This window comes from Cydia pomonella, chromosome 23 (assembly GCF_033807575.1).
Source record: "Cydia pomonella isolate Wapato2018A chromosome 23, ilCydPomo1, whole genome shotgun sequence".
Taxonomy (NCBI): domain Eukaryota; kingdom Metazoa; phylum Arthropoda; class Insecta; order Lepidoptera; family Tortricidae; genus Cydia; species Cydia pomonella.
The window spans coordinates 1,552,123-1,578,139 of NC_084725.1; the positions used below are offsets into that span (position 1 = coordinate 1,552,123).

Sequence of the window (26,017 nt, forward strand, 5' to 3'; positions counted from 1 at the left end):
CCACCAATTTGTCGTGACGTCTATATCTATGTAACGTTGCCAACCAGAGTAAATATTCTTTATTACTCTAGTATGAAACCATGCCTGAGTAGAAACAAGACATAACGACAAGATACTTCTGAACATATACAACATAGTACTAAAGAGTAAGAGATGAAGTGATTTCTAGATTTATATTCTGATCTAAATTCTAATACCATCTATATTCTATTCTGATTGTTTGGCGGAGATTCTTTCTCCGCCGCGGGCCTCCACAACTCCCCTTATAGCCCGACCCTGTCCACACACAACCATTTGACTTATTCTTGGCTGCTTCAATTCTAATTCTCGTTCTTAGTTATCCCTTCATCTCTCTAATCTTAATAATGATGAAACTATATTTCTAACACTCACCGATTTACACCCGCAGGTCTTCCTTTTATTCTGTCCAACTGATTCGCCCTAGGAACATTGTTCCATCGGGGAAAAGTCTCTTCTACCTCCTACTGACAAAGATACGTTCAAACCTTTTTTATGTTCTGTCAGTGTTACCAGTATAAACAATTAAATCTGTTTAAGGCATAGACTTACCTGCTATTTTGTTGAGGCTCGCGTTCGTCGCGACAACGTCGGCGTCTAGTCAGCGCTATGGAAAATAGCGTCGCTGCGCAGTTGCGCCAACGTTGCATCAAGCAGCAGCCATTGAGTTGACTAGCCGCCGACGCTCGGGAGACTCTAATGTGGGTGTTTCTAAGGGTGTAATGAGAGGCAGCATGTGCCCCGAAGTAGGACGTACCTATATTTACGCTGGCGATGATGATACGTTATGCTAGAACTGTCTGCTTGCAGAAAGAGTCATGCACAGTGTCCCGGCGTCCGTCGCGGTTACCGCCGCCGCCGCCGCACCACAGGCTCTCTCTTGTGGTAAGTCATTTAAACGTACTTGTACCTCAATTTAGATCCATAAATATTTTATTTGTCATACTACGGTTCCAAGATCTTAATCTAAGTACTAGTACATGTGTATTCAACCTGCATGCACATCATAAAACATTACTTAAATATCTTCGCACAGTTGGCACCTCTATTGACCACCACCATTCAAATCCATTGATTTTTATTACTCTGTTTCTGAGTTCCAGAAGCCATAGCCACAAGACATTTGTCGTTGAGTTATTAAATAAAAGTGCACACTCAAAAAAAGTGAACGATACACACGACGTGCATAGGTACTTGACTAAAATTACCATGCAAAATTGTAACTTTTTTAGATATAGATCGCGTCATTTACGAAGACGAGAGCCTTGACTCGTAATGTCATGTTATTAAAGGTTAGATTTGACAAATCTGCGCGTCATCGTGGATGACACGAACTCCTTGATAATCATTTCATCCTTGATTTCGGAGAAAACAATTTACGGTGACAATTTTCATAGAGAAACAACAAAAACTTGTAAAAAACTTGGGTAAGTCATGAGGAAATAACGAAAGAAATGCTTGTCACTATCACAATATCACTGTCAAGGTAAGACTGACCTTAATGTCCAGTCTAGATGTCTTGGCCTTACCTTAATATATATTGGAGCGGCCAAGGTGCTCACACATATCTGAACGCGCCTCTATTGTCAAGGCGTTAGGTGTGTTCACATACGTAGAGACGTGGCAACCGCTGTAGAACGTGTAAAACAACTGCATGATTCCCGACATCCACTACATCCGCAGACACATATACCAGCAGGCTAACGTCACACAGGAGTGTTGTCACCAATCCAGCCCTTTTGTCACCAAACACCACAAAAGGCCCGTCTTGTAAGACTCGCTAAACATAACATTTAACGAGCACTTACCCCCTGGTGCAAGAGAAAAATGGATGACTTACTTTACTCTTTGCCTGGAAGTCTCTAAAATCTCTAAATAGATTAAGATCAGGAGTTGGCCGATCTAAAGACAACCTTTTGAAATGGAGAAACTACAGGCTTGAATCATTCCAAGGCGCTTATCAAGGCCTCCAGCAAAAAGGCGGCCTCGAACGCCTTAGCGCTGTCTAGAAACCAACTACGCAACTTGGTAAGGGTGCTTACTGGGCACTGCGGCCTAAATAAGCACATGCTCACTATGGGGAAACGTGACATGGGGCGGTGCAGCCTCTGTATGGAGGCAGAGGAGACGCCTTTGCACATCCTCGCAGAATGCCCTTGCCTAATGCGCACTCGTGAGTCAATTCTGGGCGGACACACATTGCGTCCGGAGGAGTTAGGGTCTCTCGAGATGAAGAAGATCCTGCAGCTGTTTGAAGTTGCAGGTTTGAATCGAGAGTTGTAGTAGGTGGCGATCACAATAGATCAGGAATGGTTGCAGTGATATTTAGGCTGTAGAGCCTTACATAGCCACTGACAAAGAAGAAGAAGAAGAAATGGGGAATCAACCCGGGACAAAGTTATGCGAATGTGTCGACCTACAAACAACGCAACATATCATACAGTCCCTGTGTCCAACAACCACTGTAGAAGACCTCATAAAAGCTACCCCCCGGGGGTTAGAAGTGGCAAGATGATCCCTTCACACGATAAGAAGATCACTTTTAAAGGCAGGGGTTGTACAAAGCCATCCTTTCTGAGTTAATGGTTTTATACACAATAAAATATGCCAGAAAATACTAGAATCGAGCAAGAGCAAGGTCGTTTTACCAATAACAGAATTGTGTAAGTTCTTTGAGAAAGTAAACAATCACTTTCGTTCCGCGGCGCCTGGCTGTGTTGATATTTGTGTTTACAATGCACTAGCCGCCGCTCCCGCCGAGTTAGGAGGGACTTAAATCTTCTCGGGTCAGAGGTGTAGGGTTAGAGCCGGAGAATCTTTATTTGACGTTCATAAGCGCGTTGTAATACGCCAGCATGGAAAATAAATTAGGACTTTATACAATCGTTATATAATAGAGCTTTTCAATCGAGTACCGTGTTTAGGCCACGAATGCTGCTTGATATCTTTTGTACTACTGAGATACTTACCTAATATTCTTTAATTATTTAGGTTTTATTTACAACCTTTTCAATCTCGTACCTTCATTAGGTCACTAGGCAAGCTTAGTGGCCTAAACACGGCACTCAACTGAAAAGCTCTCCATTATATCACGATTGTATAAAATACTATTAGTTTCTCTCTATTAAATCTCTACACTTTCTTGTTGGACTGTATACGCCTCAAGTTACAAGGCCCGTTGTAACCTTACACCTTATTACGTAAAAGGCCAGTCAGCGCCATCAATTGGCAATAGAGATATGGACACATTTCAATAAATAATACTTTAAAACTCTAGGTCCATGGGGTTCCAGCGCGCAGATAATTTTGGAAAAATCGCGAAACGTCTGGTTGACGTAACTGGTGACCGAAGAGCTGGCGGCTTCCTCGCACAAAGTATCAGCATTAGAGATACGAGTAAATGCCGCCAGCATGCTTCGTACAATGCCAATGCCTCAAGGGCCTAGGGCCTTTTAGATATAAGCTAGTTACGTTTTGACGACAGGTTTGGCCTAGTGGGTAGTGACCCTGCCTACGAAGTAGATGGTCTCGGGTTCAAATCCTGGTAAGGGCATTTATTCGTGTGATGAGCATGGATATTTGTTCCTAAGTCATGGGTGCTTACTGTGTATTTAAGTATTTATAAATATTTATACATTATATATATCGTTGTCTAAGTACCCTCAACACAAGCCTTATTGAGCTCACTGTGGGACTTAGTCAATTTGTGTAATAATGTCCTATAATATTTATTTATTTATTATTTAGATACAGTAATCCTATGCCGTTAGAATGCTTATAATAATATGTGAAATATTCTATTAATTACATACTTTCACTAAATTTATTAAATTTTCTTAACACTTTAGGAAATATCAGGCGAGAAAACGAGCACTAAATGGAAGAATGAGACAACAAAATGGGGCAATTCCAAACATTCTGGCATAGCCTTGGCAACGTGGGTACCAGAAAATGTAGTTATATTTATATATTTTATATTTATTTATTTAGACACATAATAAACTTACAGTACAGTCACCAAATCGTATTTACTGAAATCGTCTAGTATAACATAAACCGAGCTGAGATCTACTTATCTAATCATATACATTTTTTGAGATCGGTTTAACCTTCTAGTTAAGACCTAGCCATACAAGAAACAAATTTAAAATTTACCAGTGAAATTAGGAACTATAGTGTAGGAAATAAAAAGTCAAACTCGCTCACCGAGGGTTCTGTCCTTTTTAGTATTTGTTGTTATAGCGGCAACAGAAATATATCATCTGTGAAAATTTTAACTGTCTAACTGTCACGGTTCATGAGACAGACCGACAGTAGACAGACGGACGGACAACGGAATCTTAGAAATAGGGTCCCTTTTTACCCTTTGGGTACGGAACCCTAAATATCAACGAAACAAATCAAATGCAACTCCACTCCGGTTAAATTTTTTTACAATTTTCGAAGTTTTCGAACTTAGTAGGCCGTGTAAGGACCGAAGGAGGTACTATGTACAGTTGCCATCTGATATATCGGAGCGGCCAAGGTGCTCACAAATATCTGAATACGCCTCTATTTTTAAGACGCTAGAGTGCGTGTTCAGATATTTTTGAGCACCTGGGCCGCTCCGATATATCTGATGGCGACTGTACGACCGTGCGCCTTACGAGGAGAAAAGTTTTAACTCAAAACCCATCAGTTGTTACCGTTCCTATTATTTGGTCGGGGCCTTTAACATTTAAACAGTAGTAGAAATTAGCTATCATATTGTTATTTTTAAATTATGAAACTGTTTTTTTAATAGCTTATTATGATCTCACGATATAATTATAATGTTGTTGTCTAACTAGCTTAGCCCTGCTAGCTCGCGTCCTTCAAACAACGCACGTATTATGTAACTGCTTGTGTTTACACTGTTATGCAGTAGATGAACGTAAGGTTTAGATGTGGACATGGCTTATGTTTGAACTTGTCAAATGTCCATAGATTCTACAAACCTGAGGGCTAAGCACGGTCGTATTTTTATCATTTGTCACCATGCCTGCCACGTTCTAACAAGTATGTAAGTGTCAAAGTGACAGGTGATAAAAATGCAACCATGCTCCCACCGCTGGGTTGTTATTACAAGCTTTTATTTAACTTGACATGTTTGTTTTTTTTTCAAATCTGACAAACCATTTTTCTAGCACTCACACACAGAAATTATTATGGAATTGCTATTATATTAATTTTGTGTGTTAAATTGTTTATTGAATGTTTTTTAACGACTAGTATGTAAGCGCTTTGGTTCACTACTGTAATGCTTATGTATGCTGAAATAAAATGAAATTTTAATACTACCATATCTAATATGGACTGCATCTAAAGTTCTAAACATTAGCTTGAAGTTAGCAAGTCATTTAGATCGCAATGATGGTTGTTCCATAAACTCGCATAGTAATAGAATATACTATATTATACATAGTGCAGTTAATACTATATTATTTAATATAACCATGAGTGCAGAATAGAGTATTAGTTGCCTGTGGGATGAAAAGTACAGTCAGCGATAAAAGCTCGTACCAAAACTGTAATTTTTGCCAAAAACTTATTTGTCGTATAGGAGGCAAATGAGCAGACTGATCGCTTGGTGCTAAGTAATTACCTTTGTCCATGGACATCTGCATCACCAGAGGGGTTTCAAGTGCGTTGCCTGGTTTTTAGAGGAAAGGGGACGGCCGTTTCTCCATACAAACGTAGCCCCCATTTTCATATCTGGATATTTGACATTATGGAAATTATTTTTATATAATTTGATGTAACTTTATTAACCATAGCTATGATTGTAATGTAAAAATTAGGAGCGAAGAACTGATATCATAACTACACATATTTAAAGGCTCCTAACTCCAATAATAATTAAAAATTCGAAATAAATCAAACGTAGTCAAAATATTATTATATAAATTTTAATACCCAGACCGGAAAATGCGGAATACCTTTGTATGAAACACTCAACTCTACTTTCGTTATGACTGTAGAAGTATAGAAGCACTTTTCTTGAAATGAAGTTTTTTCTAAAATTCTATAATTTTCTCGAATTCTTGATTTTTAGGGTTCCGTAGCCAAATAGCAAAAAACGGAACCATTATAGATTCGTTATGTCCATCTGTCTGTCCGATTATGTCACAGCCACTTTTTTCCGAAACTATAAGAGCTATAATGTTCAAACTTGGTAAGTAGATGTATTCTATGAATATTACATATAGACCCTAATTCTAAGATGTTACACAAAAATAGACAAAAAAAAACAATAAATTTTGGGGGTTCCCCATACTTAGAACTGAAACTCAAAAGATCTTTTTTCAATCAAACCCATACGTGTGGGGTATCTATGGATAGGTCTTCAAAAATGATATTGAGGTTTCTAATATCATGAATGATGAATAGTTTGCGCGAGAGACACTTCCAAAGTGGTAAAATGTGTATCCCCCCCCCCCCCCCCCTGTAACTTCTAAAATAACAGAATGAAAAATCTAAAAAAATATATGATATACATTATCATGCAAACTTCCACCGAAAATTGGTTTGAACGAGATCTAGTAAGTAGTTTTTTTTAATACGTCATAAATGGTACGGAACCCTTCACGGGCGAGTCCGACTCGCACTTGGCCGCTTTTTTTTTTTAATTTAGCTTTCACGTTGAACTAATGAGAATCTTCTCAAATGTATGTGTAAGTACTTAATTGCGCTGATTTTTCCATAGCTCCATTGATAACCGTGGAATCAATTGTTCGGTCAATCAATACCTCATTAGCACTATCTTCTCATATCATTACTTGATACGCTAATCATATATTTTGTTATTGTCTCTTGAGTTTATAAACAAAATATCGTATACAACGATATGTGGATAATAGAACAAGTACTTTACTCGAAATTAAACTTTCGTGAGATATATTCTAAAATATTTAAATATCACGGCACAAACTTGACTTCTTTCGTCGTTATTGGCGACAATTTTCGAACCCATCGGGGGTCCTTCCTCAGGCTTGACTGCTTGCGTCGGCTGCACTCCATTAGTGCTTTACTCCACATTTGTAATGACAGATTATAAAATGTTCTTATTAATTACTTATCCCGCGAGACAACTCAATCTTATTCTACATTTATTTTTCTTAGCCTATTTGAGTGTTCCACTGCTGGGCAAAGACCTCTCCCCTGGTTCTCCATAACTCCCGATTTTGTGCTTCCTCCGGCCAGTTATAAAGGAAGGTGTCGAAAGTCTCGCCATCTCCTCCTTGGCCTGCCCCGCTCACGCTTCTCCACCAAGGCTCTGAAACCGGTTAAATTTTCAAAGCGTTATGTACTTCGCGCAAAACCTTTTCATTTCGGTTTTGGTCCAAAAACGGTTATATCTAAACCGGTTTTTATAAGAACAGTTCTTGTCAAATTAACCGGTTTAGAACAATAAATACTGGTTTCTTCCTATGTGGGTGTCTATTTACTTGGCACACCACCAGGCCACCCGGCCATTTCGTCGCTCGTCCAATAAACCGGTATTTGTAGATTACAATAAAGTTCTTAAAACGTTCGCGTTCTTATAAAAGTTCGGAGAAAAACTGATATAAACCGGTATTTTATAAACCGCTCCGAGCCTAGTTCTCCACTGGCATCCACTTGGTGGCTATGTTAGCCCACCTATCTGGATGCATGCGATAGACGTGGCCGGCCCAGTCCCGTTTGAACCAGGGTTTTTTTTTCCAACGTCAGCAATGCGGATTTTGGAGCGCAGCGTAGTTTTCTTTATACACGGTGAAATTGTTGTTTAACAATACGCTGAGGTGTGGATATGTGGGTCATACTGAACAACTATTACGATGGGCCCAATCGCCAAAAAAAAATCTGCCTACATTTTGGTGAGTCACATGTCAACGTTTTCTATGGAACAGCTGTTTTTTTTTCGGCGTGCAGTTCCTAAACAAATTGCAGTCGGCTTGCAGTTATCGGTCCATATTTGCTAGACTCATTTTGTAAACATGGGCAACACTCAACAACAAAAATTGCATCGAAGATATAATAAATAGGTGTACATACCTTGTTGAGAGCTGAAAATTGGTTTTCTACGATAATATTGATAGTTCAGCAGAAATCGCGCGCCAGAACTCAAGTCATGATCATGAATCAACAGAGGTCATGAATCATCTTTGGCGCCCTGCGCCAGTGGACCTGGGCGTCTTCTGGAAACTTGGGGCCTGCGCCGCCCTTCGCAGCCTGCGCCCCGGGCCATGCCCCCTCTAGGCCCTAGGGTAAATGACCTCTGTGAATCAGCCTATAAAAGCAAAAACATTGTTATCACCAGCTGGCATTGAGACCTGATTGTCTGATAATAAATTGATTATGTATCTCATTGGCGCTGACATTGTTTAAACGAGATTGTTCAAACGTTACACAACAATGAAAGCCTTAGGCATTGTGGTCTAGTTCATTAGGTCAAGTCTGATCTGCGTATACAAAAAATGTGAGCGTTATGAATACGATATTTAATTTGGTCCTCGTTATGTTGCGGATTTTCAGTGGTACTAATTTATTTTACTGACACTAAAATACGCTGGTTTATTGATAGAACTTTAGTCGTTGGAAAAAAAGAAGAATGCACAATAACAGAATGTGAATAAGTTTTTGGCAAAAATTTAATTTTTGGTACAAGCTTTTAACGCTGACTGTACTTTTCTTTCCACAGGCAACTAACTCGTCGAGGCAATTCTAAAAACCCCAAACACAATTAGGTTGCGTTGTTTTATCACAGAGTTCCTGTGGCTACCTCCTGTCTCCATCATCAGATCAGCTTGATGGTACCATAATATTGCATTGTCACCCGACTTACATATGTATCCAAATTTTCAGCTTTATCGGAAACCGGGAAGTGGGTCAAATTTAACTTGCAAGATTTGATTACAGACAGATAGCGGAGCAGGTGAAACTAATAAAAGCTTGTGAAAAAGAACATATATCAACAGTAAAACAATAGAATCCAAAAATATATAAAAGTATAAAAAGTAAACATATTCTAAAAAGTCCTAAGTGACGTAGACGTTTTTTGTTGCCCACCGTTATTATGGTGGGCAGGTAATAACCCGACCAAAATACGTAGGTTGTTTTTGGTATGTTGTCAGGAATGTTAAAACGTGTTTTTAATTTTAGAATAGAATAGAATAGAATTTGTTTTATTCATAAACACACAAACAGTAATAGTCAGACATAAAAGAGAACATAGTGAGAGTAAAGTGTCACGAAATGGCCTCATCTCAGCATGTTGCTGGCGACTTCCAGCGCTGATCTTCCGATGAGACCATCGAGTGCGAAATAATCACGGAAGGTAACAGAAAAAAGGAAAGAAACATAAAATAAACATGACGAACATACTTAACACTAAATAAAATTGCACGGACGAAACGAACGTCCAGTCTGTACCGGTCCGGTCGGATCGTATCGTGGTTTTGACGCATGCGTTGTTCTGTCCCTCACGGGCGCACGCGGTATATTCGGTATGAGTATAGCACATCTATACGATCCCACCATCTCCTATAATAGACTAACAGACATACCTAAACATCTTTGAATATAGATTTTCCCACATTTCGACCTAACTTTATAGTCTCAAAGAGTCGCTGTTTTCACTTTTACAACCGTAATAAGCCTGATTTGAATAAATTTGCTCAGAAATGCTTTCTCTCGGCAGATGGCGACATGACATAAATTTTAATTTCGGCAATATTTATACTGCCTAAATTAAATTATAATTAGGCGTTTCGACGACGCCATGCTGAGAAGCTTCGATAAAATGATTTGAATTTATGAGTATTAACTGATATCTTCATCTTCATTGATCATAAATCAATTGTAAATGTATTATAAAGACGTTTTTAAGGTTCCGTAGTCCACTAGGAACCCTTATAATTAAAATTCTACATAATACGTATTAAAATAGATATACTCAAACGTGTGTGCTAAATCGTAATAAAAAAGTATATTCAATCAAAAGTATATTCCTTCGAATTAAACCTTAAGGAATACTATCTTTTCCTTCCTTAGTTTTTTATTAGTGACACTTGTTTCTTGAAGCGCTGGTGGCCTAGCGGTAAGAGCATGCGACATGCAATCCGGAGGTCGCGGGTTCAAACCCCGGCTCGTACCAATGAGTTTTTCGGAACTTATGTACGAAATATCATTTGATATTTACCAGTCGCTTTTCGGTGAAGGAAAACATCGTAAGGAAACCGGACTAATCCCAACAAGGCCTAGTTTACCCTCTGGGTTGGAAGGTCAGATGGCAGTCGCTTTCGTAAAAACTAGTGTCTACGCGAAATCTTGGGATTAGTTGTCAAGCGGACCCCAGGCTCCCATGAGCCGTGGCAAAATGCCGGGACAACGCGAGGAAAAAGAAAAAGAAAGTGTTGTTTGGTTATATTCAATTCGACTTTTAATTTTTTTTTCGTTTTTTCTTTCCGCCACCTGCTGTATTCTAATTTTATTGTCTCCGATACCCAAAGGTTGTCTGGAAGAGATCGCTTTTAAGCGATAAGACCGCCTGTTGTTGCCTCTATCAAATTGTCTTTTTTTGTTTCTGTACATTTATTGTAAACTATGTGAGCTGTGCAATAAAGAGTATTGTATTGTATATTTTAGAAAACATAATTTCGATATATTTTTTTCTTAGCCCAACAGTAGTGCTCAATGATCTGTATTGTTACAAACGAACACAAAAGCTCCAAACGATATTTGTCAAAGATGTCATCATACTTAAACTTACAAAACAATGTAAATAACACCTTAAATTAAATGGCATAAAGTCTTCCGCTTAAAGTGAGTGTTTTTGTTAAAATTTCTATGTTTTTTGGTCACAAAAACAGCGTGTCGAAGTGTTTCTTGTTGCAATATACAGAGCACAATGATCGGCGGGTCACGACTATGACTCACATTTTTAGGAATAAGGCGGTTATCACACTGGAGGCGATTCGCACGTCGCTCAAATTTTTGAGCGAGACAACGCTATGCGCGTATTAAAGCGTCATCCCCCTCGTACATCGGAGAGACGTGCGAATCGCATCCAGTGTGATAACCGTCTAGCTGTGTGCATGCGATTATTGACCTTGCGTATTTGAGATAAAGATGCATAAAGCGAGCAGTTTAGTGGTACAGCTTAGAATAGCGCAGGCACTGGGCTATAACCGCGAAAATCGAAGTTCGTCAATGGCGGGCATTTTCTCTGTCACTCTAATTACGTCTTGGTGAGTGTAAAAGAGAAAGATCCCCGCTATTTGCGAATTTCGGTTTTCACGGTAGGCCCCCAGAGTCTGCGAAAATGGCTCAATAGGCATAATTAACATAACAGCAAGTAGGCATAATAAATAACATAGTAATATTATTATTTTTAAATGATAGTTTCATATTTTACAATCTTCTGGTCACAATTATTAATTCACAATTATTAATTAAGTCTGGCAACTTAAATATCAAAACTGACAGCCCGGTTCTGGTAGCCCATCACAGGCGAGTATTTAAACGCCCATCCGACTCGTCTCCGGTCCCGTTCTAGGTGCCATATTGGTTGCTAAAGGCAGGCATTATGGTGACAGTGCTTAATGAGTGCGGACGTATTGCTAATTGTGGAACACTTTGAATGTAGCCATATTTAATAAAATCAATTACAACTAAGATTGACTTTGAATTTACAAAAGTACTCGTAAAATGCAGCCCATAGAAGCTTGTATCAAAATTCAACTTTTAGGGTTTCTTAACTAAGCGCCGTGTATTGTAGGTACCACCTGCGAGTGTAAATCGAAGAATACATCATTTATGATATGTATGTCTTCCGCGATTGCAATATTCGAAAGATAAAGAAAAACATACGCGATAAGACGATAATTGAATTCGCTGGAGCGCCCTATTAATACCTATCACCTACTAATGGGTTTATAACGGCTGCAATGTGTAAATGTTCGTGTCATCCACGATGACGCGCAAGTTTGTCAAATCTAACCTTTAATAACATGACATTACGAGTCAAGGCATACGTTGACGTTAATGACACGACTATATTCACGTAATTGTTGTTGTCTTCACAATTTTTCACTGAAGTCAATGAACTACATAATGGAACTTTGCCTTTTTACAAGCTTTTATTAAACTTGCCCTGTTAGTATGTATTCGATCCACTTCGCGGTTCCCGATGAACAATGCAATATTATGGTATCATCAAGCTGATCTGATGATGGAGACAGGAGATAGCCATAGGAACTCTGTTCGGTGTGACAGAGTGTTCGGGGTTTTTAGAATTGTCTCGATGAGTATTAGTTGCCTGGGAACCCTACAGTCAGCGATAAAAGCTTGTACCAAAAATGAAATTTTTGCCAAAAACTTATTTTGGTTTAGTAACATATTGAATGTACCATTTTCCTAAAGAAAATTTAACTTTTATTAATAAAATAACTTCTCATTATGACTATTATTAAACTAAATTTTGCCGTGGTTTAAAAAGTAACCTCTCTGTTATAATTACTCTGTCTTAGCAGTAAGGACACATGGGCGTGGGCTTGTGAAACTTCGGCATTGTGCTCATATATCCTGAGCCTAGACTAGACAGCCTACAGAACTGCAGCAGGGGTACGGTCTAGACGAGCGAGATTTGCATAATAGACATGACATGCATCCAAAAATTGAACTGGTTGCCATACAGTACGTATGTGTATGTGTGCGTTTATGTATATGTATTATTATGATTACTCTGCATGTTTAGTAAAGGCCAAAAATCATTGGGCGTGGGCTTATGCAAGTTTACATTGTGCTCATGTATCTTGAGCCTAGAATATTCTAGATAGCCTAACATAACTGCAGGGCACAGACAGTCTAGACGAGCTAAATTTGCATAATAGACATGACATGCATCCAAAAATGTTAGACATAGACATAGAATTTTTTTTATTCAACATCACATGAAATGGCAGAGTTAACAGACAGTGACATTTAATACAAATAAACCTTAAATTTAGACTTAAAAACTAAGAAATTGAGTTGTATATATAAGGGAGAAATATTCATGAGTTTAAAAAGGAGCTTGCCTCAGCATAGTGTTGCAGTGTATTTACTACAACGCTGGTTTTCAGGCAGACCCTTGATATATTATCCCTTACTCGCTGTTAGTCGGAAACTAAATGGCTTAGAGTTATGTTATTATGTTTGAGTGTACACTATATGTATTATAATTTGGACAAAACAAGTGCTAATGTGGTGTGAGCTGAAATGAAAAGTAAAGTATATTAACTGTTAAGTATGTGTTGTTTTCAAACAAAAGGGTATTTAATATTTATCCTCTTAAATCTTGATGTCCTTTTAAAAGGACAAAATCAAATCTTTTTTTCAAATTTTGAACTATAATGCAGGGGTTCCCAAAGTGTGCGCCGCGGCGCCCTGGTGCGCCGTAGAAAGTAAAGAGGGGCGCCGTGAGTTCTATCATTATCCGAAACCACAAATATTCGCGGGTACCTATTTGAGCGCTCGCATCGGTAAATAATATAGCGTCGTGTCACTCTTTTTCGAACCTGATTTTAAATTTACAAGGGCGCCGTTGCAAAATACTAAACATGTAACTGCGCCGCATGTTGAAAAAGATTGGGAACCCCTGCTATAATGGAATAAACGAAGGGTCCAGATTCCAAACTGCATACATGACTGTGACTTAGGATGTTATATCGTGTTATGTATCAAACAAGATATCTAATCGCAAGATAGAGCTTTTTATCGATATGAAACCAAGTCTTGGAAACCGTTATCATGTACTTGGCGCAAAACCTTTTAATTTAAACCGGTTTTTATGAGAACAGTTCTAGTCAAATTAACCGGTTTAGAGCAAAAAAAACCGGTTTCTTTCTATGTCGGAGTCTATGTTATTCACGTCGCTCGCCTAATAAATAAATAAAAAGTTTAAACGTTCGCGTTCTTATAAATCTTCAGAGGAAAACCGAAATAAACCGGTATTTACCGGTATTTTATAAACCGGTTCGGAGCCTAGTTTGAAACGATCCACACTCGATTCGTGGGCTTAAAGGACTACAAGAATTCTCTAAAATTTCAAGAATAAGAATAGTAAAAATGTAAAATCAATAGTATTGTTTGTCTACAAAATTTAATCGTTTAATCTGCCATATACCGTATATATGTCGAATGCTAAACGAATAACCATGTTTTTAAAATTCCATTATCAGTTGTCTTACAGTATAGCATTTTATTTGTCTCAAACCAGTAGGTGTGGGTCCGACCTCATATAAATAATCATATTAATCATACAAATAACCTACTTGATTATGATAACACAATCAGTTCGTGTTTTCTTATTGGCTTCTGTATATCTTTTGGCTATACATTGTTTTGGCTATGCCGTGGTCGGAGAAGATAATGTCCAGTGACTTCGTTCAAATAAAGGCAGGTCAAATTGAGCCCACGAACGCCATGTAATTATGACAATATGGAAACGTACTGGTCATGCGTTGCATAGCGTATGACAAGTATATTTCCAAGCATACAAGTTGCAGGGATCAGATTTCTGAACGCATTACATATGTTGCGTTTGTGGGTTCAGTTTGTCTGTCTTTATTCATCAACTTCAATAATACGAATAAAAGTTAATGAACTGGTAGTTCGCCCCGAAACGAGAACTCGCGGTTAGCCAAAAAGATAGATCAATTGCATTTGTTGCATCTACTCAGTCGGTAATGGATCGAAAACCGCGTGCGATTTATTGCAAGGTCTGTGGAGCCCTTATCTGATAGATTTAAGTCACCATAGACATTAAAATTAACTGTATCTGTATCTTTCTTGACAAATGTCAAATACCTATATTATTTTTATTTTATTTCGTTTTTATTATGCTAATTCTTTTAAAATCGTAAATTAAAAAACAATATTATAAATGTGAAAACCGAGCACTTTCATTTGATACCATACTCGACCATTCTTTTTGCAAATAAGATGACCAGAATAGCAAGTCACTATTTTGCCTTTAAGGCTCTTCTAGCTCCATATCCCCTTGATCGAGCCTGCTCATAATTTAATGACTAAAATACAATGTCCTCAACTACACGTTTACCCAATTTCAAGTAAATTAGAACAAATTTACTTAAGTCCTATCCTCTGATAGTTCAGCTTAAAAAAACATTGAAATGCCGTGCCCCTTGCCAGTCGTGTTCCAAGTTGCATTTAACTTCACTTCACTTTGCTCGCTCGTTCGATAAGTTCATTCGTTATTGTCTCTACTCTTTTGTCTTACATAAATATAAATAACTAAAACATCGCATCCCATAGCTATCATAACCAGTTTCCCTCTAATCCTTTCCTGGTCATTGATCTATTACTGTGTAGTGTATAATCTTAATCTGTATTCACAGCACGATATAAAAAACTTCCTTATGCTCGTCTTGAAGGTCTTTCATCTTTATTGAGCGCGTTGATCTTGGGTCTTTAATACGATCCTAAGTAGCTAAAAGTTTTTGCACATTTTTACAAAAATTTTGCACACAATCGAATACACCACACTTATCACAAGTCGTTGATTATATATTCAAGTGCAATATTATCTTGCATGACGAAACGCGCAAAAACATATGACACGCTCATAAGGCTGTACAAAGTAAGATAGATACATGTGTAAGATTGTGTCATGGTAGAGAATGCCTTATGGCATTAAGTCCGCTATTTGTACTTATAATTTTATGTGCAAGTTTAAATAAATAAATATTTTTGCGCGCTTCCCATCCAATTTGGTACGGCGTTTATACCTACTGTAGGTTTTCCGCGTTTCGTCAGGCAAGATAATATTGCAGTTGCAGTAACTGTAACAGTTATTTTAATATACCGGTATAGGTATATACAGTATAAAGTGATAACAATATTCATGTCAGGTTTTACAAAGTTAAAGATCAATTCGAAAACAGTGTCGGACAGCAATATAATTTGCTAATAGGGGTCCACACAACGTGCCTCGTCCGTTTGGGTAGGGCGACGTACGGTTCCCTAAGTACGTCTATTACACAGACCGGGCAGCTTGGCGCGAAAATTTCCTCTCGAAGCATCTTGTTATCTGTGGATCCGCTTGTTATATTTACGAAAAACTTGTTATCACAAAGTAAAGGACTTCTGCAATAGGTATTTATATATAAACCTTATTTTTATTAATCAACTTGTCTTCAGGTCGGCTCAGGGCGCTGCAGCTCCCCAGGCACCGGGCCCCTCTCCCCGGCCGAGGGCCCGCGCTGGCCCCCGCACCCCCCGCACCCGCTGCACCACGCCCTGCTCTCGTCCAGCGTGAAGCGTGGCAAGGAGCTGTGAGTATCGTGTGTCCAGGCTCCAGGCCCCGGGCCTCTCTCCGGCTGAGGGTCCGCGCTGGCCCCCGCACTCGCTGCACCACGCCCTGCTCTCGTCCAGTGTTAAGCTCGGCAAGGAGCTGTGAGTATCGTGTGTCCAGGCCCCTGGTCCCGGGCCTCTCCCGATGGCCCGCGCTGACCCTCTCGTCGAGCGTGAAGCGCGGCAAGGATCTGTGAGTAGCTGTAATTACCGTCAAAAGTCGATCGTTACCTTTTAATTTCTAACAAGTTTAACACATATCAGTGAAATAATAAGGATCAAAGTCAAATGGCATTCTAAAAGTTTTAATCATGTGTCGAAAGATGGCAGTAAATTTCCGTGGCTACAAAGTTTTCTTTGACAATACACCTCTATTTCAAATTCTCTTTGGTATATAGTCTGTACTATACTCTTTATCAATGCTTCTGTGCCAACGTTTTTGCTATAAGGCCGTGACGTAGATTATTACTATAGCTGGCCATACACACTAGGGTAGGCCTGCGGAGTTTTGCCTGTACAGTTAACTGCGCAGATAAAGGTTAGGACTCTGCACAGTCGAATGCCACATATGCTCCTTTTTACCTGTGCAGTTGGTAAAATTGCGCAGGCGCATACCCTAGTTATTATTAGGTATACCTACGTAATTACCATAAGGTAGTTCAATTTCCATATACAAAAATGCAACAGTGAAATAATATCAAACAGATTTTGACCGAGAACATATCAAAATAATCAAATTATATCGGGTTATTAAATCCGTTCGTAAATAATGTAACGCGATATGATTGGTTATGCAATTAGTGTGCATCTGGTGGAAGATTTGATTGCTTTTGATTTTTATACATATATGGAAAAATCTGTTAGATCGTGTCAAATTAAATTGAGGTTTTTGACACGATATGATATGACTATTCCTACCTTATGTCACTAGTATTCGAAAATTATGCTTAAGCTTATAAATTATGCTTATATTATTGATAAATGTGTCGTTAGAGACCTCATAAAAAATAATTTTCTTATTTCGTTTCGCTTCACTTTTTATTGGAACTATTGGAAGTTCGTAAATAATGAGAAATTTGCTTCTAGGAGCACTTCTATAAAGAAGGAAACAAATGAATATATATGTTATCCTCGTGTACAGTCGCCATCAGATATATCGGAGCGGCCGAGGTGCTCAAAAATATCTGAACATGCACTCTTAACGCCTTGACCATAGAAGCGTGTTCACATGTTTGTGGGCAACTTGGCTGCTGGTTTATCTGGTTTTCTAAAGATGACGATAATATTGGTAATGTGTAATAACATTAAATCTCGCTTAACGTCTAGAGGATCTTCAACAAACCTAGATTTAATCCACTTAATAGGTAATATATAAGTACCTATATAATATATATTTATCTATACTCATGTTAGTAGCATCCTAGCATCAGATCTTCCCTAGACATATACTTCTCTATATCCCTCTTATTAATATTATTAACAGCTATTTACCAATGTTATATATATTTACCTTAATCCTATAGACATTTTCTAGTATATTATGACGAACATCAAAAGATGACTGATGTCATTGCTAGAGACAGGTAAAGGTAGAGTAGTATCATGTCATTTCATATACATATACTTAGTTTAAAAGTATAGTTGTTAGCTTTGTAGCTGGCCCCCAACGGCTTATGCTTTATCTATTGTTAACTAAAACCGTGCGTGCCACTTACCTGCAAAAAAAGGGGCGGTTATTTAATTAGGACTCCTATGGTAACTGAAATAAGATTCAAAATGAACAAATGGAAAAATAATTTGTGATTTCATGTGTGGTCCCTATACGGATACTGAGTGCCGGCGAGTCGAACGCTACCGAACCAGTCTAAAATGTGTCCTCGATATGCGCAACAAAGGCGCGTTATCGGAGAACGCACCTACACTGGTTTTTTGAGCGTTGGACTAGCCCGCGCTCAGGTGCCAATTAGAATTATACGACCCTTTTTTTGCAGGTAGTGGCACGCGCGGTTTTAGGTAATAGACAAAGGCTAAGCCGTTGCGGGCCAGCTAGAAAGCTAACAACAATATATATATATATTACCAAGATCAATTTAAACGGTCATTCCACACGGTGTTTCATGAGGAACCCGAAAGATTGTAGTGTATTCCTGATCATATTTAAAGACTAAAATGTTCTGTAAGCTTTTCTGGAATTCGCCTGGTTTCAGAGTTCATGCCAATTGAAAAAAAAAAAACTTATTTTTATTGTTTCTTAGTGCTAAACGCCTTATTGATGGCGATGTTGTTACTATAGGAAGATAGATGTAAAAAACTGACAAATAACACTTTGCATAAACTAAGTTTTACGAAAAAAAAGGAAACATTCATTTTAAGTGTCAGGTTTACTAGTAATACCATACATTTAGAAAAAAAACAACAAATAAAAATATTTTTTTGGGAAATCTACCTAAATTCATATAACATTTTTAGCTTCTTTTGGCTTCAGAAATGCGTTATTAAAATCTTTCGGGTTCCTTTTGATACACCATGTGTAATCCATTATCCGTGTAGAATACAGGTACATTCACATACATACATATTAGTCTGCACCTTTTGTTCATAATTTCGAGTATTAACCCATATCCTTAGAATAAACTTGTTCGCATCCGTACTTCCGTTATGTATTTTAATATAAACATTTTTACCAAATATTACGCGAGATGGCGGTGTACCGGGAGCGGCGATTTCTACATCACGCTATTGAAATGTTTATAGGGATTGTATATAAGGGTTTGGGATTAGCATGGTCAATCCTTCAAAAATAAAGAGCGCCCTTGTTGAACGAGTTAGGGGTACATACAATACAAAACTTACATAGTTTACATACGATTACCTATTACGACTTACGGCGAAATGACAAATTTTGTTCTAAAAGCGCATGCGTAAATTGTCATATAAAATACTTCATACATTATATTTTAAATGTTACTAGTATTTACTATCCTGTGGTATAGAAGAGACCGCCATTAATACTAGACCTTTAGTTATTATTTATAAAATATAACTTATTAAAATTGCAGAAACGTATTCCCCATTTCGATTTAATTTTCTTAAATGGCAAATATAATGATGTAACAATACTTTTTCACATCACCTATTCAGAAAAGGGCTTTTACTTCCCTGCTAGGATGGATCAAAGTTATTTTTTCAGTTTTTTTTACATGCTATTGCCTAAAATAATGTTTTGAAATAATCATTTCCTTATAGATTATGTGAAAAGCAGGATGTGTCACATGGAATCATAATTATTTCCACTTCGGGCTTAAACAATTAATCCGTCACTACGCTCAGGATTCTGTTATATAATCGCTCGCTATTCTCAGGATTCTATTACAGAACCCTTCGCTTCGTTCTGGATTAAATGTACGCCCTCGCCGTAAATATGTCATTTTGTTCCCTTGTGACACAATCTACTATTTAAAGCACCTATTCATATTTGTGACCGCGGCCGGCAAAACGTTCCACTTTATCGCTTGTATGGCAAAACGTCACGCTTTATTCGTATAAAGATATAAGCAAATCTCGTCCTTACGGCAAGCGACAAAGTGGGACGTTTTGTCGGCCTCGATAATATTTGTTTCAAGCATCAAATAGTAAAGTTATTTCATGTATTATTAAGCTAGAAACATGTTGAGATATTATTTTTGATTAATTGATAAAAATAAAGTCAAGCACCATCACTTTATACGGCATACCAAATGCAATTCGCAGCTCATTCATTAAGCGTTTCGTTGAGTCATAATCATAACCATAATGTTTTTAACTGTAAAGCTGTGCAAATATATTTATAACGCTATTGTTCTACATTCACATGTCTATCCATGCTAGGAATAAGGATATGTAAGTATTGGAGATATTTCATAAACATTACTTTCATCTTTTGTATGAGCCCATTATGGAGTTTGCCGAATGAGAATATTTTTGACGTGATAACGTCTTATAAATTGATGAACACCGGTAGCATGCACGAAAAAGTGTCACGTTGTGGACAGATCTCCATGGTAACTCCTACTTTGTATTATCTCGACGACCAGTTTGACCTAGTGGGTAGTGACCTAGTGACCCTGCCTACGAAGCCGATGGTCCCGGGTTCAAATCCTGGTAAGGGCATTTATTCGTGTGATGGATATTTGTTCCTGAGTCATGGGTGTTTTCTATGTATTTAAGTATTTATAAATATTTATATACATATTATATATATCGTTGTTTAAGTACCCTCAACACAAGCCTTTTTAGGGTTCCGTAGTCAACTAGGAACCCTTATAGTTTCGCCATGTCCGTCTGTCTGTCTGTCTGTCTGTCCGTCTGTCTGTCTGTCCGAGGCTTTGCTTCGTGGTCGTTAGTGCTAGAAAGCTGAAATTTGGCATGTATATATAAATCAATAAAGCCGACAAAGTCGTACAATAAAATCTAAAAAGTTAATTTTTTTTAGGGTACCTCCCCTACACGTAAAGTGGGGGTGAAATTTATTTTTCGCTTCAATCCTAGAGTGTGGGATATCGTTGGAAAGGTCTTTCAAAACTAATAGGGGTTTTCAAGAAACATTTTTTGATAAAGTGAATATATTCGGAGATAATCGCTCCGAACGAAAAAAAAAATGTGTCCCCCCCCCTCTAACTTTTGAACCATAGGTCAAAAAAATATGAAAAAAATCGTGGAAGTAGAGCTTAAGAAAGACATTAAATGAAAACTATAGCGGACATGATCAGTTTAGCTGTTTTTGAGTTATCGCAAAAAGTTTTCCCTTCATAGTAAAAAGACTTACTTTAATTAGGTACTGATTATGCAAATTTGCCTATTTGTTTAACTCGGGTGAAAGGTACCGTTTCGTCCCTTGGTTAACAATTTACTATACTTTAAGCTCCAGTTTAGCTTATTGTGACGGAAGAGTAACTACGGAACCCTACACTGAGCGTGGCCCGACATGACCTCGCGCCGACCTTGACCGCGTGCGCAACCAGCTGAGCGCAGCGCGCGCACCTGCGGACCGCTCGATTAGGCTCACCCCTTTCACCGTCAAAGAGGTTCACAATATAATCGCAACGCGTATTCCACACAAGTCTACGAAAGATATTTACGACATATCGATGGATTTATTACTTTCTATTGTTCATACCGTCACACCCGCCCTAACGCATTTGTACAACACATGCCTTAAAGAAGGATCCTACCCCAACCCTCTGAAGGTTAGTAAGATCTCTCCACTCTTTAAGGGCAAAGGGAAAAGAGAGAATATTGATGGGTACAGGCCAGTCTCTATTATACCCTGCATCGCTAAAGTGTTGGAGAACGGATTATGCTCTCGGTTAACAGCGTTCCTCGATGCAACAAACGCATTATCCGATCGACAATACGCATACAGATCAGGACGCTGTACGACCGACTTAGCGCGCGAGGCTGTGCGCAAAATCTTCGACGCGTTGGAGGGGAAACAGCAGGTGCAATGCTTTGCTGTGACCTTTCCAAGGCGTTTGACGTGGCAGATCATGGCGTAATTGGCGCAAAACTACTGCACTATGGTATATGTGGCAATGCGCACGGCCTCTTCACTGACATTCTCCGGGGCAGATCTCAAGTCGTGGTAGGGGACGGGGGTCAAGTCAGGTCAGATCCGTTGGCTACATCCATGGGTGTCGCCCAAGGCTCGTCAGTGTCTAATATTATTTTTTCATTATTACTAAACGACCTTCCCGAAGCGATAACATCCGCCGACATTTTAATGTACGCGGATGACGTCGCTGGCATTATATCAGCACCAAATATAGACAGCTTGGAGACACGCCTCAATGATGCTGCGGATCAGCTATCTAAGTGGTTTAAGTCGAATGGTTTGGCGCTTAACCTTTCCAAAACGCACTTTTTGCACTTTCACGTTGGAGGTCGGACGCCAAGGGCACTTCAGATCGAAGCTGACGGCATCAAAGTGGAGCAGGTTGAGTTCACTACTTTCTTAGGGTTTCAAATAGACCGTAAGTTAATCTGGATGACCCATATCGACCAGTTGTGTGGTAAACTGGGTGGTGCATGTTTTGCCCTTCGTCGCCTGGCGCGGGTCGTACCACGGCATGTCGTACGAAGTTGCTACTTTGCGACAATTCATTCGGTGCTGCAGTATGGCGCGGAGATATGGGGGCGCGCCGCGGACTGGCAGCGCGTTTTCCGTCTTCAAAAAAGAGCCGTGCGGTGCGTGGCACAGGTTAGCCAGGATACCTCCGCGAAAGCGTATTTTAGCGAACTAGGTATATTGACTTTGCCGTCAATAGTGATACAACAAGTCGCTATTTACGTGTATACCAACCTGACTCTATATAAAAAACGCGCTGACTCTGCCCGCACGCTGCGTAATCCTAAACAACTTGTCCCAGTAAAACGTAGACTTGCAAGGTCTAATAAGGTGACCCACATAATGGGTCCAACTGTTTACAACAGGTTACCGGAGACAGTCACCTCGTCACCGTCGCTGCAATGTTTTAACCCTTTATAAGGCACAGGGAATATTCTTCCCACCAAACGTTTGAGTGTTTTTTTCTGAAACTATTGCACCGATCGGTTTTTTATCTATGGCAACAATATTTGTGGACATCCCCTTAAAATGATTGGTATACGACTTTAGAACGGTCGTTATATGTTTTTTTTAGTCTGTGGCGGTTAACGAGTTGAAAACAAGTGAATTTCGGCACCAGTTGATAAATCTTTATGCATCTCAAATTTCCGGGACTGTTTCAAGGTATGTTGCTATTTTGTTTATTTTCTAATATGTATTTTACTATTATTCACTCATATTTTTTATTTGGGATTAGAAAGTTTTTTTTTATTTGCTTTTTTTGTGGTGGTAAATATATTCCCTCTGCCGGTGTGAGCGTTACGGATGGTGGTAAAAATATTCCCTCTGCCCGTGGAGTGGGCATGTCATGCATGATTTTTTGCGTGTTTCATAATATTCTCAGAATGAATAGAAGGAGCAAAAGAATACTCAATAATTTAGAGATAACTAATGAATATAGAAGATATTTTTGGCCTCGTTGACAATCCCGAAGTGTCCGATGATAATTTAGAATCGGATGAAGATGAGGTTCAGTACAGTACCGCGAAACTTGCAAGGAGTCTTGAAAACTATGAAGAGTCAAATGACGGGCCTATGGCACCAACACCGAATACCGTCTAGCAGCTCAATACTTGAAATCTAGCCTTGCAGTGCTTCGTCCATTCAGCTTCCACCTAATCCAGTATCCCAATCATCACATTATGATCGTCCTACGGGAGTAACAAGAGTTGACGTTTTATCTAGTACATCGGGTACTCAGCAGACCTCTCAATCAAGGAGAAGATCTCCAGTTAATGTCTAAGATGATGAGGAAACCGAAGACTGAGACGGCGATGAAGTAAGAATCTTGGAAAAAAGTAAGTGAACATCATATTGGCCAACGCCTAGTTCCAATAATGATGCCTCAACCAATGTTTACCAGCCGAATAAGACCTGTAACTTTGTTTCAAAAATCTTTACTGACGAGGTACCTATTCGAAAGAGAGAGAGAGAGAAAGAAACAGAGACAAGACAAGAGGTCTAAAGTATCTTGCCAAAAATGGGGAGTGGTGTAAGTTGTGTTGTGTATAACACCATGCTTCGCTCCATTTCACCAGGAGTAGGGTTTTGTACCTACTGTAGCAGTGCAGAGTCAGGCAGGCAGAGGGAATATTGTTACCACCGTGTTTTTTTTATTTTTTTAAATATTTTTTTTTATTTTGTGAAAAAGAATAAAAAACTAATCTAGAAACATAAATAGTTTTATTGTATCACCCCTAGATGCTTATGCCTTATAAAGGGTTAAGGCTAGACTGAGGGCTTGGCTTCTCGAACACACATTCTACAGTTATGACGAATTTTTGAATGTTGAGCTTTAGTTAGTTATTAGTTGTTGATCTTTTACGAATATACACTTATATACGAATTATTATTATTATTTCTTATTATGACATGTAATATTATAAATATTGTGAATAAATAATATGAATATGAATATGAATATGAATATGCTCTTGGCCGGTTATTGAGCTTACTGTGGGACTTAGTCAATTTGTGTAATAATGTCCTATAATATTTATTTATTTTTTATTATACAAAATAATGATAATTCAGTGATAATAATTCAATTCAATTCATAAATAAAAGTATGCAATTTTTCATCAATGTTTTTTTATGACGTTTTTCACGCAAAATTATCTTCCGTAAACCGACTTTATAGACAACTATTTTTTTTATTATACTACGTCGGTGGCAACAAATCATACGGCCCGCCTGATGGTAAGCAGACTAAGCAGTCTCCGTAGCCTATGTATGCCTGCAACTCGCTGAGCTCTGGCAACCTTACTCACCGGCAGGAACACAACACTATGAGTAGGGTCTTGTGTTATTTGGCTGCGAATTTCTGTAAGGTAGAGGTACTTCCCCAGTTGGGCTCTGATCTAGATCTGGAATGATTCGCTGTGCTGTGCCCTACCACACAAAGCGAAATGACATTCACAATGCCCATACCTCTCTTATATTCGGCCGAATGTTCGGTTCAAATTTTACCGAGCTGGATATTTGGCCGAAGTATTCGGTTTGTCTATAACATTGTTAAAGCATTCGAAAATGCTTCAATTACTACATCTCCATTAGCAGTTAAAGACAACGCTTAGTGGGAAATTTCTTAAAACGTTATAGTACAAAATTTCACATACCCCCGTATGTGAAATTTTGCAAACGAGGTCTTTAGATGCACGACAGCAGCAGGCTGGAGTCCATTAAAGACTCGACTTTGCAATATTCTTACCCCCGGAGTTACACACAATGCTTTTCATCACATTTGCGAAGAAAAAACTAAATTTTAAGCGAGTTAATTCCTAAATACGGTGACATTTCAAACATTGGTACGCCTTATTGTATTCTTTGACAGATTAGTCATGGAAGGCACAGACCTATCCGGCATTTGACCTAGCCTCCATTGAAAATTCTGTAAAAATATTTTAAACGGCTATTAAATTAATCAAATTAAATAAGAGAGAAAAGATAAGAAAAACAAAAAAAAAAATATTAACGTCATTATAATTAAAAGCAAAACTCATGTGTGCCTACTTGGCTCATATGAATTAGTGGCACAATTAAAAAAAAAGCTATATCTGCCTCGGGAGTTATAGAAAAAACTATAAACAAAAATGTTTAGCATGTTTTTAGCTTAGTTATTTGCCTCATATTTTTATCTTGAATACAATGTGATATTAGTCATTGATGATAAAATATTGCAATGACAGGCCACTCCTCGTTTTTCCCTTATCGGAGGAATATTCAGCAAAAAAGTTGTTTTTTTCAAAACAAGTCCGATACGGAGAGGTTATCAAACAGACGGCTCGTTTATTTACTGACCTAGTATACACTGGCCGGTTTGTGCGTGAGGAAATTGCCTCGCGCGTATGCTCGCTCTGTGTGGACCCGCCTAATTAGAAACGATAAGAACCGGTACCTTAATTCTAAAACTTCACAATTATTTAAGGCACAAACCCCACTATTATGTACAGACTTTTGCCAGGGGTTCCCAATCGTTTTCAGTCCGCGGCGCACATGCAA

The 26,017-nt window shown here is 38.5% G+C and overlaps 1 protein-coding gene across 1 annotated transcript in view; it reads left to right on the top strand.

Annotated features, from left to right (window-relative positions):
* LOC133530814 (microtubule-associated serine/threonine-protein kinase 3) overlaps positions 1-26,017 on the top strand; it is a 131,766-nt gene that overhangs the window by 41,989 nt on the left and 63,760 nt on the right. Inside the window, exons 3-4 of the mRNA XM_061868887.1 lie at positions 829-903; positions 16,222-16,355. Coding sequence (XP_061724871.1) covers positions 829-903; positions 16,222-16,355 — 209 coding nt within the window. The remainder of the gene's footprint in view (positions 1-828; positions 904-16,221; positions 16,356-26,017) is intronic.